This window comes from Ranitomeya variabilis, chromosome 2, assembly GCF_051348905.1.
Source record: "Ranitomeya variabilis isolate aRanVar5 chromosome 2, aRanVar5.hap1, whole genome shotgun sequence".
Lineage (NCBI taxonomy): Eukaryota > Metazoa > Chordata > Amphibia > Anura > Dendrobatidae > Ranitomeya > Ranitomeya variabilis.
The window spans coordinates 352,245,314-352,259,233 of NC_135233.1; the positions used below are offsets into that span (position 1 = coordinate 352,245,314).

General features: G+C 47.6%; 1 protein-coding gene across 1 annotated transcript in view; it reads left to right on the forward strand.

The window, feature by feature from the left end:
- Nucleotides 1-12,679, forward strand: part of LOC143803750 (cytochrome P450 2F2-like) — an 84,018-nt gene extending 71,339 nt beyond the window's left edge. The window contains exon 10 of the mRNA XM_077281523.1: nucleotides 11,813-12,679. Within this exon, the coding sequence (XP_077137638.1) occupies nucleotides 11,813-12,006 (194 nt within the window). The 3' untranslated portion in view covers nucleotides 12,007-12,679. The remainder of the gene's footprint in view (nucleotides 1-11,812) is intronic.
- The last annotated feature ends 1,241 nt before the right edge of the window (nucleotides 12,680-13,920 follow it).

Genomic DNA, 13,920 nt, shown 5'->3' on the forward strand with positions numbered 1-13,920 from the left:
CAGTCTAAGGCGGGCTGTCTCACCTAAATTACCTATGCAGTCTTGGGGGGCAACCTGTGGAGAGGGGCGACTCTAGGGTCCCGGAAGAGCTCCGAGCCTACCCGTCAAACGGGTGCCGTTCTTACCGTAACATCAGGGAGGAACGGAAAATTAGCAGAACATCATCTAATTGAGTTGTGAGGGAACTTAAGAAATGGACACAACAGTTGTGGGGACTTTCCGTAAGCACAGCAGGGAAGGACCACAACACCTAGCGCTAGAAGGAAGGCACAGATTTCCACCTGTTAAGAGAACTCCGGAGGTGCCATTGGACCGGCCGGACTTGCGCAGCCTGGTTATCTGGATTCCGGACTGAGGACGCAGAGATCTTCAGTAAAGAGGTAAAGAGACTGCAACTTGGTGTCCTCGTTATTTACTGTGACCGGCAATACACCGCACCACCACCACCATCATCTATCCCTATCCATCATATCATTCACTGCGCACCCCTCGGCAGGGCCACGGACCGGGGCCTAGCCACCGTGACAACCCCAGAGCAGAGACTCAGAGGCCCGGTACCGGGTACCCCTCGGCCCTGCGGCGGTGGGGGCGCTACAAACTTGGCGTCACGAACAGGATCTACTTAAGCCTGAAGAATCGGGTCATGTGCTCCTTGGAACTGTGATTTACTGTGCTTGGACTGTACTTTATTGCAAAGACTGTGGATTGTCACTTGCCGCCAAAAGTTCGCACCAAAACCGCCGCCATTACAGCGCTAAGGAGAGCGCAGGAGAAGAAGAAGGGCGTGGAGTGGGCGTAGACAAACTGGAGAACGCGAAAGACAATGGCCGCCCAGTCTAAGTATTACTGTGCTGGGAGGACGTGTCCGTCAGCAGCCGAGATCCGCCTCCTGATCCTCAATGGGGGCGGAGACAACGAAAACTAAACCGCCCACGAAGGAGAGAGCGGGAAAAGGACCAGGAAGAAGAAGTCCGCGACATGGAGGACGCCATGGCCAGCCGCCCGGAGCCGGAGCGTGCGGTCGGAGCCGAGGACTCCCCCAGCTACCCGGAGAGGCACCGCAGCCAGACCTCCACAGTTGACGCTGACCTCCTGCAGACCGGAGCGGACGAGCTGATCCACCAACTCCTGCAGACGCAGCTGAGCACTGAGGCCGGATGGAAGAAGACCATCATCGGGAGCCTCACCAGACATCTGTCGGCAGCCTCGTCTGGTCCGGAGCAAGAAAGAAGTTCCAGCACTCCGAAGCCAGAAAGCAAGGCCCTGCCGGAAAGCGAGATGCTGCAAACGGAGATGACAACGCTGCAGCGCAAGGCCCTGCAACCAGCGTTCCAGACCCCAGCAGAGGCAGAGCAGACCGGCACCGGAGGAACCGCATCTGAAGCAGGTATGAAGGACGACCCTGCCCTGACGACCGACACCCCTCCAGTGACTGCTAGTGCCACAGCTGCTGACTCCGTTCCAGTGACTGATCTTGCAGCAGCCGCTACCTCTGCTGCAGCAAATGCCCATACTCAAGCTGCACAGACCTCCATAGCTGCGCATGATTTAACCATACATGAAAGACGGATTAACGGCGTGTGTCCAGCACTGGGTGTAGCCCTGGACCTCACTTTTCCCAGGCCAGGAAGGGTTAATTGCCAGGTGCAGCCCTGGAAGCCGTCCAACTAAACCTCGGAAACCTGAAACTGTACATAGTTAACTGTTTGTTTCCCTGCTTTTTGCTACTAATACCCGACCTGGCTTATTCTTAAAGGGATCCCTTAGTTTACCCGGGATCCCTATTGCTTTTTGGTTATTTCCTATTTTATTTCTACGTTATCAAGAACTGCCGCAATCATGAACAGTGCATGATACAAACTGCTTGTAAATAGTTTGCACCTTATTAAAGGTGCTCCCTACTGGTTTTACTTCAAAAAGGACTCTTTGTGAAGATACCACACTGGAACCTTTGCTAAGTACGGACTGGTAGCTTGAGAAGATATGCTACCTCATAAAGACTTGGTCCCTTCTTAAAGGGGATGTTCACTTGTGCATTTAAAGAATGGTATTGCTTTAAGATTGAGAGATAGCAATAATGTCTTAAAAGAGAAAGTTAATGATGCTGTTGATATGTAATCGTTAATGTAACTAACTAGTTAAATTGTAAAAGAATGCTGATAATGTTCCCCGAAGGAAAGTGAAAGTTAGAAGCAAGATGCAGTGGGCCCGTAGGGGTAGACGAAGTGTCCTGCATACATGTCAGTAAGAAAGTAATGAGAAAGTTTAATGTTTTATAGAAAATGTTTGATAATGTTGATAGAAAATGAGGACAGAAGGTGAACCCTGAGTCCTCCTAGGAGTCATATGGAGATGGCTCAGTGGTCTTAAACTGAAAGTAATGTTCTGTTCTATACTGTGTATAGTAGTTGAAAAGACAGAAGGCTCGGGCTGAAAGGAGCGGTCCTGTAAGAAAGGAGAGGCAGTAGGTCTGGTGCCGTTAGGACAGGCGGTCCTGCAGATTTAAAGAAGGAGAATGTAAAAGTTAAATTGCCTTATAATGTGATTATAAGAAGGTCTTTAGCGGATTCAGAGTGTACATCCTTAAAGGCGATGTTAAATTATTGTTCAAGAGTTTGTACTAAGTAGAATACCCGGTTGGGTAAGAAAAGTTATTTATAGCATGTTGCTATGATATTTAACCATGTTTGTAACGTTCAAGTGTCCTCACCTCCCATAAAGGGAAGCTCTGTTCAAGTATACTTATTGTTATTGCACTCAACAAAATTGTATGTCTTTTTGCTAACCTGTATTGTTGTTTTCTTCCCAGTCCCGGAGTACTGGATTTAACCAGGGGGGAGTGCAGCGCCCCAGAGTCCTGGTCATTGCAGTACTGTGGCTCCGCCACTAAGGGGAGCTATGGTACATCTGATGGCACTGAAGGAGTTCATCTGATCAGGTATCACAGACACCAATACATTTCACCGCCGGGCCTCCAGGGGGAGCTAAGGGTTCTATTCATTAGGCCACTCCTCACACACTGGTAAAACTGGGGGTCAGGCAGGAAGTTAGGCAGAAAGCTGACTGGGTTGGAACCAGGCAACACCTTGTGGCAGAGGGTGTTGCGGGAGAAGATTCGGTAGGGTCTCTGTCAGGAGTGGGATCCTGACAGAGACTTGGCTGTTGTGAATTTGCTTTTTGCTCCCTCTAGTGGTTACTAGTTTTTTGACTCTGGTTTTTCTGTCATTCCTTTTATCCGCACCTGGGTCGTTAGTTAGGGGTGTTGCTATATAAGCTCCCTAGACCTTCAGTTCAATGCCTGGCAACGTAGTTATCAGAGCTAGTCTGCTGTGCTCTTGTCTACTGATCCTGGTTCCAGTTATATCAGCTAAGTCTGCCTTTTGCTTTTTGCTATTTGTTTTGGTTTTGTATTTTTGTCCAGCTTGTTCCAAATCTATATCCTGACCTTTGCTGGAAGCTCTAGGGGGCTGGTGTTCTCCCCCCGGACCGTTAGACGGTTCGGGGGTTCTTGAATTTCCAGTGTGGATTTTGATAGGGTTTTTGTTGACCATATAAGTTACCTTTCTTTATTCTGCTATCAGTAAGCGGGCCTCTCTGTGCTAAACCTGGTTCATTTCTGTGTTTGTCATTTCCTCTTACCTCACCGTTATTATTTGTGGGGGGCTTCTATCCAGCTTTGGGGTCCCCTTCTCTGGAGGCAAGAAAGGTCTTTTGTTTTCCTCTACTAGGGGTAGCTAGATTCTCCGGCTGGAGCGTGTCATCTAGAATCAACGTAGGAATGATCCCCGGCTACTTCTAGTGTTGGCGTTAGGAGTAGATATATGGTCAACCCAGTTACCACTGCCCTATGAGCTGGATTCTTGTATTCTGCAGACTTCCACGTTCCTCTGAGACCCTCGCCATTGGGGTCATAACAGTTTGCCAGGCCAGTATTAAATGTTTAATGCGTTGCAGAAGAGGGATTATAAGAAAGAAGATTCTGAGTTTTTTTTTTTTCTTTCTTCTTCCCCTTTACCTCAGAGTGGCTATGCTTGCTGCAGACATGAATGTCCAGACCTTGATTACAAGTGTGGACCAGCTGGCTACTCGTGTGCAGGGCATACAAGACTATGTTATCAGAAATCCTAGGTCAGAACCTAAAATACCGATTCCTGAACTGTTTTCCGGAGACAGGTTTAAGTTTAGGAATTTTGTGAATAATTGTAAATTGTTTTTGTCCCTGAGACCCTGTTCATCTGGAGACTCTGCTCAGCAAGTAAAAATAGTTATTTCGTTCTTACGGGGCGACCCTCAGGATTGGGCTTTTTCGCTGGCGCCAGGAGATCCGGCATTGGCTGATATTGATGCGTTTTTTCTGGCGCTCGGTTTACTTTATGAGGAACCCAATCTTGAGATTCAGGCAGAAAAGGCCTTGCTGGCTATGTCTCAGGGGCAGGACGAGGCTGAAGTGTATTGCCAAAAATTTCGGAAATGGTCCGTGCTGACACATTGGAACGAGTGTGCACTGGCCGCTAATTTTAGAAATGGCCTATCTGAAGCCATTAAGAATGTTATGGTGGGTTTTCCCATTCCCACAGGTCTCAATGATACTATGGCACTGGCTATTCAAATTGACCGGCGGTTGCGGGAGCGCAAAACCGCAAATTCCCTCATGGTGTTGTCTGAACAGACACCTAATTCGGTGCAATGTGATAGAAAAACCGCAAATTCCCTCATGGTGTTGTCTGAACAGACACCTGATTTAATGCAATGTGATAGAATCCTGACTAGAAATGAGCGGAAAATTCATAGACGCCGGAATGGCTTGTGCTACTACTGTGGTGATTCTACACATGTTATCTCAGCATGCTCTAAACGTATAGCTAAGGTTGTTAGTCCTGTCACCGTTGGTAATTTGCAACCTAAATTTATTCTGTCTGTAACTTTGATTTGCTCACTGTCGTCTTATCCTGTCATGGCGTTTGTAGATTCAGGTGCTGCCCTGAGTCTCATGGATCTGTCATTTGCTAAGCACTGTGGTTTTACTCTTGAACCATTAGAAAATCCTATTCCTCTTAGGGGTATTGATGCTACGCCATTGGCAGCAAATAAACCGCAGTATTGGACACAGGTTATCATGTGCATGACTCCTGAACACCGCGAGGTGATACGTTTCCTGGTTTTACATAAAATGCATGATTTGGTTGTTTTAGGGCTGCCATGGTTACAGACCCATAATCCAGTCCTGGACTGGAAGGCTATGTCAGTCTCAAGTTGGGGCTGTCGTGGTATTCATGGGGATTCCCTGCCTGTGTCTATTGCTTCTTCTACGCCTTCGGAAGTTCCGGAGTATTTGTCTGATTATCAGGATGTCTTCAGTGAGTCTGAGTCCAGTGCACTGCCTCCTCATAGGGACTGTGACTGTGCTATAGATTTGATCCCAGGCAGTAAGTTTCCTAAGGGAAGACTGTTTAATCTGTCGGTACCTGAACATACCGCTATGCGTTCATATATCAGGGAGTCTCTGGAGAAAGGACATATTCGTCCGTCTTCTTCCCCCCTTGGTGCGGGATTCTTTTTTGTGGCAAAAAAGGACGGATCTTTGAGACCTTGTATTGATTATCGGCTTTTAAATAAGATCACTGTCAAATTTCAGTATCCTTTACCGCTGTTGTCTGACTTGTTTGCCCGGATTAAAGGTGCCAAGTGGTTCACCAAGATAGACCTTCGTGGTGCGTACAACCTTGTGCGCATTAAGCAAGGTGATGAATGGAAAACCGCATTCAATACGCCCGAAGGTCATTTTGAGTACTTGGTGATGCCTTTTGGGCTCTCCAATGCGCCTTCAGTTTTTCAGTCCTTTATGCATGACATTTTCCGGAAGTATCTGGATAAATTTTTGATTGTTTATCTGGATGATATTTTGGTTTTTTCTGATGATTGGGATTCGCATGTGGAGCAGGTCAGGTTGGTCTTTAAAATTTTGCGTGAAAATTCTTTGTTTGTCAAGGGCTCAAAGTGTCTCTTTGGTGTACAGAAGGTTCCCTTTTTGGGGTTCATTTTTTCCCCTTCTGCTGTGGAGATGGACCCAGTCAAGGTCCGAGCTATTCTTGATTGGACTCAGCCCTCGTCGGTTAAGAGTCTTCAGAAGTTCTTGGGTTTCGCTAACTTCTACCGTCGTTTTATCGCTAATTTTTCTAGCATTGTGAAACCGTTGACGGATATGACCAAGAAGGGCTCCGATGTAGCTAACTGGGCTCCTGCTGCCGTGGAGGCTTTCCAGGAGTTGAAGCGCCGGTTTACTTCGGCGCCTGTTTTGTGCCAGCCCGATGTCTCACTTCCCTTTCAGGTTGAGGTGGATGCTTCAGAGATTGGAGCAGGGGCCGTTTTGTCGCAGAGAGGCCCTGGTTGCTCTGTTATGAAACCTTGTGCCTTTTTCTCCAGGAAGTTTTCGCCTGCCGAGCGAAATTATGATGTGGGCAATCGGGAGTTGTTGGCCATGAAATGGGCATTTGAGGAGTGGCGTCATTGGCTCGAGGGTGCTAAGCATCGTGTGGTGGTCTTGACTGATCACAAAAATCTGATGTATCTCGAGTCTGCTAAACGCCTTAATCCGAGACAGGCCCGCTGGTCATTGTTTTTCTCCCGCTTTGATTTTGTTGTCTCGTATTTACCAGGTTCAAAGAATGTGAAGGCCGATGCTCTTTCTAGGAGCTTTGTGCCTGATGCTCCTGGAGTCGCTGATCCTGTTGGTATTCTTAAAGATGGAGTTATCTTGTCAGCTATTTCTCCGGATCTGCGACGTGTGTTGCAGAGATTTCAGGCTGATAGGCCTGAGTCTTGTCCACCTGACAGACTGTTTGTCCCGGATAAATGGACCAGCAGAGTCATTTCCGAGGTTCATTCCTCGGTGTTGGCAGGTCACCCGGGAATTTTTGGCACCAGAGATCTGGTGGCCAGGTCCTTTTGGTGGCCTTCCTTGTCAAGGGATGTGCGGTCATTTGTGCAGTCCTGTGGGACTTGTGCTCGAGCTAAGCCTTGCTGTTCTCGTGCCAGCGGTTTGCTCTTGCCCTTGCCTGTCCTGAAGAGACCTTGGACACATATCTCCATGGATTTCATTTCTGATCTTCCGCTATCTCAGGGCATGTCCGTTATCTGGGTGATATGTGATCGCTTCTCCAAGATGGTCCATTTGGTTCCTTTGCCTAAGCTGCCTTCCTCTTCCGATCTGGTTCCTGTGTTTTTCCAGAACGTGGTTCGTTTGCACGGCATCCCTGAGAATATTGTGTCAGACAGAGGATCCCAGTTCGTTTCTAGGTTCTGGCGATCCTTTTGTAGTAGGATGGGCATTGATTTGTCGTTTTCGTCTGCTTTCCATCCTCAGACTAATGGACAGACGGAGCGAACCAATCAGACTTTGGAGGCTTATTTGAGGTGTTTTGTCTCTGCTGATCAGGACGATTGGGTGACATTCTTGCCGTTGGCTGAGTTTGCCCTTAATAATCGGGCTAGTTCCGCCACCTTGGTTTCGCCTTTTTTCTGCAACTCTGGTTTCCATCCTCGCTTTTCTTCGGGTCATGTGGAGCCTTCTGACTGTCCTGGGGTGGATTCTGTGGTAGATAGGTTGCAGCGGATCTGGAATCATGTGGTGGACAACTTGAAGTTGTCACAGGAGAGGGCTCAGCGCTTTGCCAACCGCCGCCGCGGTGTGGGTCCCCGACTACGCGTTGGGGATTTGGTATGGCTTTCTTCCCGCTTTGTTCCTATGAAGGTCTCCTCTCCCAAATTTAAACCTCGTTTTATTGGGCCTTACAAGATATTGGAAATCCTTAATCCTGTATCTTTTCGTCTGGATCTTCCTGTGTCGTTTGCTATTCACAATGTATTTCATAGGTCCTTGTTGCGGCGGTACATTGTGCCTGTAGTTCCTTCTGCTGAGCCTCCTGCTCCGGTGTTGGTTGAGGGCGAGTTGGAGTACGTGGTGGAGAAGATCTTGGATTCTCGCCTCTCCAGGCGGAGGCTTCAGTACCTGGTCAAGTGGAAGGGCTATGGTCAGGAGGATAATTCCTGGGTGTTCGCCTCTGATGTTCATGCGGCCGATTTAGTTCGTGCCTTTCATGCCGCTCATCCTGATCGCCCTGGTGGTCGTGGTGAGGGTTCGGTGACCCCTCACTAAGGGGGGGGTACTGTTGTGAATTTGCTTTTTGCTCCCTCTAGTGGTTACTAGTTTTTTGACTCTGGTTTTTCTGTCATTCCTTTTATCCGCACCTGGGTCGTTAGTTAGGGGTGTTGCTATATAAGCTCCCTAGACCTTCAGTTCAATGCCTGGCAACGTAGTTATCAGAGCTAGTCTGCTGTGCTCTTGTCTACTGATCCTGGTTCCAGTTATATCAGCTAAGTCTGCCTTTTGCTTTTTGCTATTTGTTTTGGTTTTGTATTTTTGTCCAGCTTGTTCCAAATCTATATCCTGACCTTTGCTGGAAGCTCTAGGGGGCTGGTGTTCTCCCCCCGGACCGTTAGACGGTTCGGGGGTTCTTGAATTTCCAGTGTGGATTTTGATAGGGTTTTTGTTGACCATATAAGTTACCTTTCTTTATTCTGCTATCAGTAAGCGGGCCTCTCTGTGCTAAACCTGGTTCATTTCTGTGTTTGTCATTTCCTCTTACCTCACCGTTATTATTTGTGGGGGGCTTCTATCCAGCTTTGGGGTCCCCTTCTCTGGAGGCAAGAAAGGTCTTTTGTTTTCCTCTACTAGGGGTAGCTAGATTCTCCGGCTGGAGCGTGTCATCTAGAATCAACGTAGGAATGATCCCCGGCTACTTCTAGTGTTGGCGTTAGGAGTAGATATATGGTCAACCCAGTTACCACTGCCCTATGAGCTGGATTTTTGTATTCTGCAGACTTCCACGTTCCTCTGAGACCCTCGCCATTGGGGTCATAACACTTGGCAATTTGAGAGAACGTAACGGGACCGTGCCTGCTCAGTATAGCGGCGGTGCCCAAGGAAGGATTGGAAGCGAGATAGATTGTGCTGAGTGAGAAACGAGATCAAAGCAAGAGGAGAATACCAGTAGGGGTCGTGCTGTAAGACCGAGGCAACATCCTACTGAGGCGCACAACCGGCGGCCGGAACGCCGAGGGAGTATTACAATATTCAGCTTCAAGCAATACTCTAAACAGCGGCAGGACAGTCAGTCTAAGGCGGGCTGTCTCACCTAAATCACCTATGCAGTCTTGGGGGGCAACCTGTGGAGAGGGGCGACTCTAGGGTCCCGGAAGAGCTCCGAGCCTACCCGTCAAACGGGTGCCGTTCTAACCGTAACATCAGGGAGGAACGGAAAATTAGCAGAACATCATCTAATTGAGTTGTGAGGGAACTTAAGAAACGGACACAACAGTTGTGGGGACTTTCCGTAAGCACAGCAGGGAAGGACCGCAACACCTAGCGCTAGAAGGAAGGCACAGATTTCCACCTGTTAAGAGAACTCTGGAGGTGCCATTGGACCGGCCGGACTTGCGCAGCCTGGTTATCTGGATTCCGGACTGAGGATGCAGAGATCTTCAGTAAAGAGGTAAAGAGACTGCAACTTGGTGTCCTCGTTATTTACTGCGACCGGCACTACACCGCACCACCACCACCATCATCTATCCCTATCCATCATATCGTTCACTGCGCGCCCCTCGGCAGGGCCACGGACCGGGGCCTAGCCACCGTGACAACCCCAGAGCAGAGACTCAGAGGCCCGGTACCGGGTACCCCTCGGCCCTGCGGCGGTGGGGGCGCTACACATATTCATCACCTTAATGAGGCGGCACCATGTGACCGCTCACACAGGGCGAGCTGCAGTCGTGCAGTCGCTGAGAGCAGACCAGCCGGCACCGCTGGAGCAGGTGAGGTGAGTATGAGACAGACAGTCAATGGGGGCTGTGCCAGCAAGGAGGCATCAGCGGCGGCGCCGGGCGTGGGGGGTGGGGGTGGGGGGGTTTGGGGCCGGACCGGACCGGACCGGACAAAGTGATATAAAAAAAAAAAAAAAAAAAACCTGCTCAGGTGCCGCCCCCCCACTTTGCCCCGCCCTAGGCACGTGCCCTCACGTGCCTAGTGGCAAATACGGCCCTGGGGACAGGTGAGTATCGCAAGTGCTGGGGGCCTTCTCAGGACAAGAGGGGAGTATGTCATTCTTTTTTTATCGCAGCAGCAGCATATGGGGCACGTTTCTATGGAGCATCTTATGGGGCCATAACCAACCATTATGCAGCATTATATGTGGCACATTTTCTATGCAGCATCTTATGGGGCCATAATCAACCATTATGCAGCATCACATGGGGCACATTTTCTATGGAGCTTCTTATGGGCCCAAAATCAACCTTTATGCAGCATTATATGGGGCTTGGGGATGACAGAATCTCAGTGCTGCAAAGCCTGCCCCCATCGAAACGTCACCAGCTTTCATCTAGTTTCCTAATAATCTCCAAAAGACATGGAATGGTTATTACCCCAGTGTTTACACATGTCCACAAGGACTAGGCAACCCTGAAAAGTCTGAACTTTGGATGAAAATGGGAAACTTATATAGAATGTAAGTGGCACCGAATGAACTTCAGTGATGCAATATCTGTTGAGGCCAAACCCACTATATTGCCATAGCCTTAGGGTATGTGCACACATTGCGGAAAGGTGTGCGGATTTTTCCGCACTGATTTTGGTAAATCCACAGGAAATACGCACTGCGGATTTACTGCTGAATTATGGCGGATTTACCACAGTTTTTCCGCTGTTTTTGTGTGGATTCCACCTGCGGTTTTACACCTGCGGATTCCTATTGAGGAGCAGGTGTAAATCGCACAAAGGATTGACATGCTGCGGAATAAACAACGCAGCGTTTCCGTGCGTTTTTTTCCGCAACATGTGCACTGCGGATTTTGTTTTCCATAGGTTTACATGGTACTGTAAACTCATGGAAAACTGCTGCGAATCCACAGCGACCAATCCGCTGCGGATCCGTAGCAAAATCCGCAGCGAGTGCACATACCCTTAATGATTTGATATACCTGCACAACCCTTCCTCTAAATGAGGGTCTGCTGGGGTTTAGCTGGTTACCACGTATCTTGCAGATGGGTCCCATTGTTAAATACCACTATATACAAGTATATTTTGCAATTCAAGTTCACCTGCTTTGCAGAATTTTCTAAGAAAAATTGATTTGTCACAAAATAAAATTAGTCCAAAAACTCCAATTGTCCTGAATAAAAATGTATATAACAATCCGAGGTCTCCTAAGACTTTATCAAACTCCTTTCAAGCTCCTTAAAGGGAACCTATCACCTGAATCTGGCGGGACCGGTTTTGGGTCATATGGGCGGGGTTTTCGGGTGTTTGATTCACCCTTTCCTTACCCGCTGGCTGCATGCTGGCCGCAATATTGGATTGAAGTTCATTCTCTGTGCTCCGGAGTACACGCCTGGGCAAGGCAATATTGCTGTTTTTATGTTTTATGGATTTCTTTCCCTTGCTCCATGGCTAAGCTGTGAGCTGTGACATCATTATCCAAATTCAACACAAAATGACTGCTGCGTTCCCTGCCTCTGCTTTTATACAGGCTTGGATAGTATGTCCTGATTAACTGTGCTATAACATGAGATGTTATAGTTGGTAGGCATTATGTGAAATCCTGCCCAGCTGCACCCAATGTGATGTAAGGCTTCTCTGATGGAATTTTCTGCATTGTATAAAATGCTGGTGCCTGTTAAAATTAATACATATATAATATAACATAGAATATATTGCCTATTGTAGATGTTTCTCTATTCACTGATATTTCTTCTCAGGTAAGAGAATTTGCCCTGGGAAGAGCTTGTCAGTTATGGAACTTTTCATTTTTCTTACCACGCTACTGCAGAACTTCAAGATCAAGTCACCAGTGCCACCCGAAAAGATCTCAGTTACTCCAGTGGGAGTTGGGTTTGTAAATTTTCCTCCCAACTTTGAGATATGTTTTATACCCAGAACATGTCAAGAATAACATAATATTTTAATAATGTGTGTCGATCTGAAAGCTCATGGAATTAGGGAAAGGTTTGTGAGGGTGAGTGAAAACTTGGAAATGGGGGAGAAAAACAATATTCTATGTAATACTCCATCAAAGGGTGGGCAACAATACCAGCCCCTGTTTCTCCTTCATCTTGATTCGGTAGTTAGCACTGTTGCTTTGCAGCGCTGGGGTCCTGTGTTAAAATCCCACCAAGTACAACATCTGAAAAAAATTTGTATGTTCTCCCCATGTTTGTAAGGGTTCCCCTGGGTACTCCGGTTTCCTCCTACACTCCAAAGACATATTGATAGGGAATGTAGATTGTAAGCCCCATTAAGGACAGCCATGATAATGTCTGTAAAGCACTACGCAACATGATGTAACTATACAAGAAATGCATAATAAATATATAGTAAAACTTACTTTGTTGCCCTTGGGAATCAATCGGAGCTTAGCTTTCATTTTACCAGAGAAGTGTAAAAAACTAATGAGTCCCATTGTGTCCATCCTGCCAGTGGGGTGGTTCTTTATGGAGGAAGGAAGTGTTGTGTGTGGGTCCAACATGCTCTATTTCAAGAACTACAATGCAAAGTCTCTGTAGATGAAGGATCTACTGTGCGTGGGGATCCAAGACTCAGATGGTCGAAACCTGCACATGGAAAAAATGAAATTCCAACAGCAAGCAGAAATCGTATTGCCAGACGACACGTTTCACTAGATATGTGAAGGGTATGTGTCCACTTTCAGGATTGCATCAGGATTTGGTCAGGATTTTTCATCAGTATTTGTAAGCCAAAACCAGGAGTGGGTGATAAATGCAGAAGTGGTGCATATGTTTCTATTACATAATAAAAGATGCACACGGCACTCAAGGTTCCTGTATGGTGCTCAAGTCGGGTTTCCAGCCCCTCAATCCAATTTTCAAAAAACACTTGGCACTCAAAAAAATATTTTGTAAGTTGAATTATTCCATTTATTTATGCATCCAGTTAGAAATTGAACGTTTTCGGTCCACACATCAGACCTTCATCAGAAATTCTTTTTAACAAACTGGTACACTTTATGTGGAAGGGAATATCTGGGCCTGAGCAGGCCAGGATAGGGTAACCCGGGATAGAGGCAGCAAGGCTGACAGCCAGGATGCCTCACTATGCCTGAGGAGGTGGGTGAAGGCGCCGATCTGCCGCTATGGGTAGCGCTTGAAACACCGGCTGTGGTGGCGTGCAGGCTGGAAATGTTTCTATTACACTTTTCCTCTAATTGTTCCACTCCTGGTTTTGGCTTACAAATACTGATGAAAAATCCTGACCAAATCCTGATGCAATCCTGAACGTGGACACATACTCTTAGTCTAAGCATGAGGAGATCTATGTCTGAAATGCATCGGCCAACAATACGGGCTCTGGAGGTTTAATGAATATAAAATAAACTAGCTGTTTCCAGCCAGCTAACGCTCGGCACTAGTGTTGAGCATTCCGATATCGCAAGTATCGGGTATCGGCCGATACTTGCGGGTATCGGAATTCCGATACCGAGATCCGATACTTTTGTGGTATCGGGTATCGGTATCGAAACAACATTAATGTGTAAAATAAAGAATTAAAATAAAAAATATTGCTATACTCACCTCTCCGACGCAGCCTGGACCTCACCGAGGGAACCGGCAGCGTTGTTTGCTTAAAATGCGCGCTTTTACTTCCTTCCGTGACGTCACGGCTTGTGATTGGTCGCGTGCCGCCCATGTGGCCGCGATGCGACCAATCACAGCAAGCTGTGACGTAATTTTCAGGTCCTCAATGCCTAATTCTAGGCATTCATGATTTTAAAATTACGTTCCGGCTTGTGATTGGTCGCGTCGCGGTCACATGGGCGACGCGACCAATCACAAGCCGTGACGTCACGGGA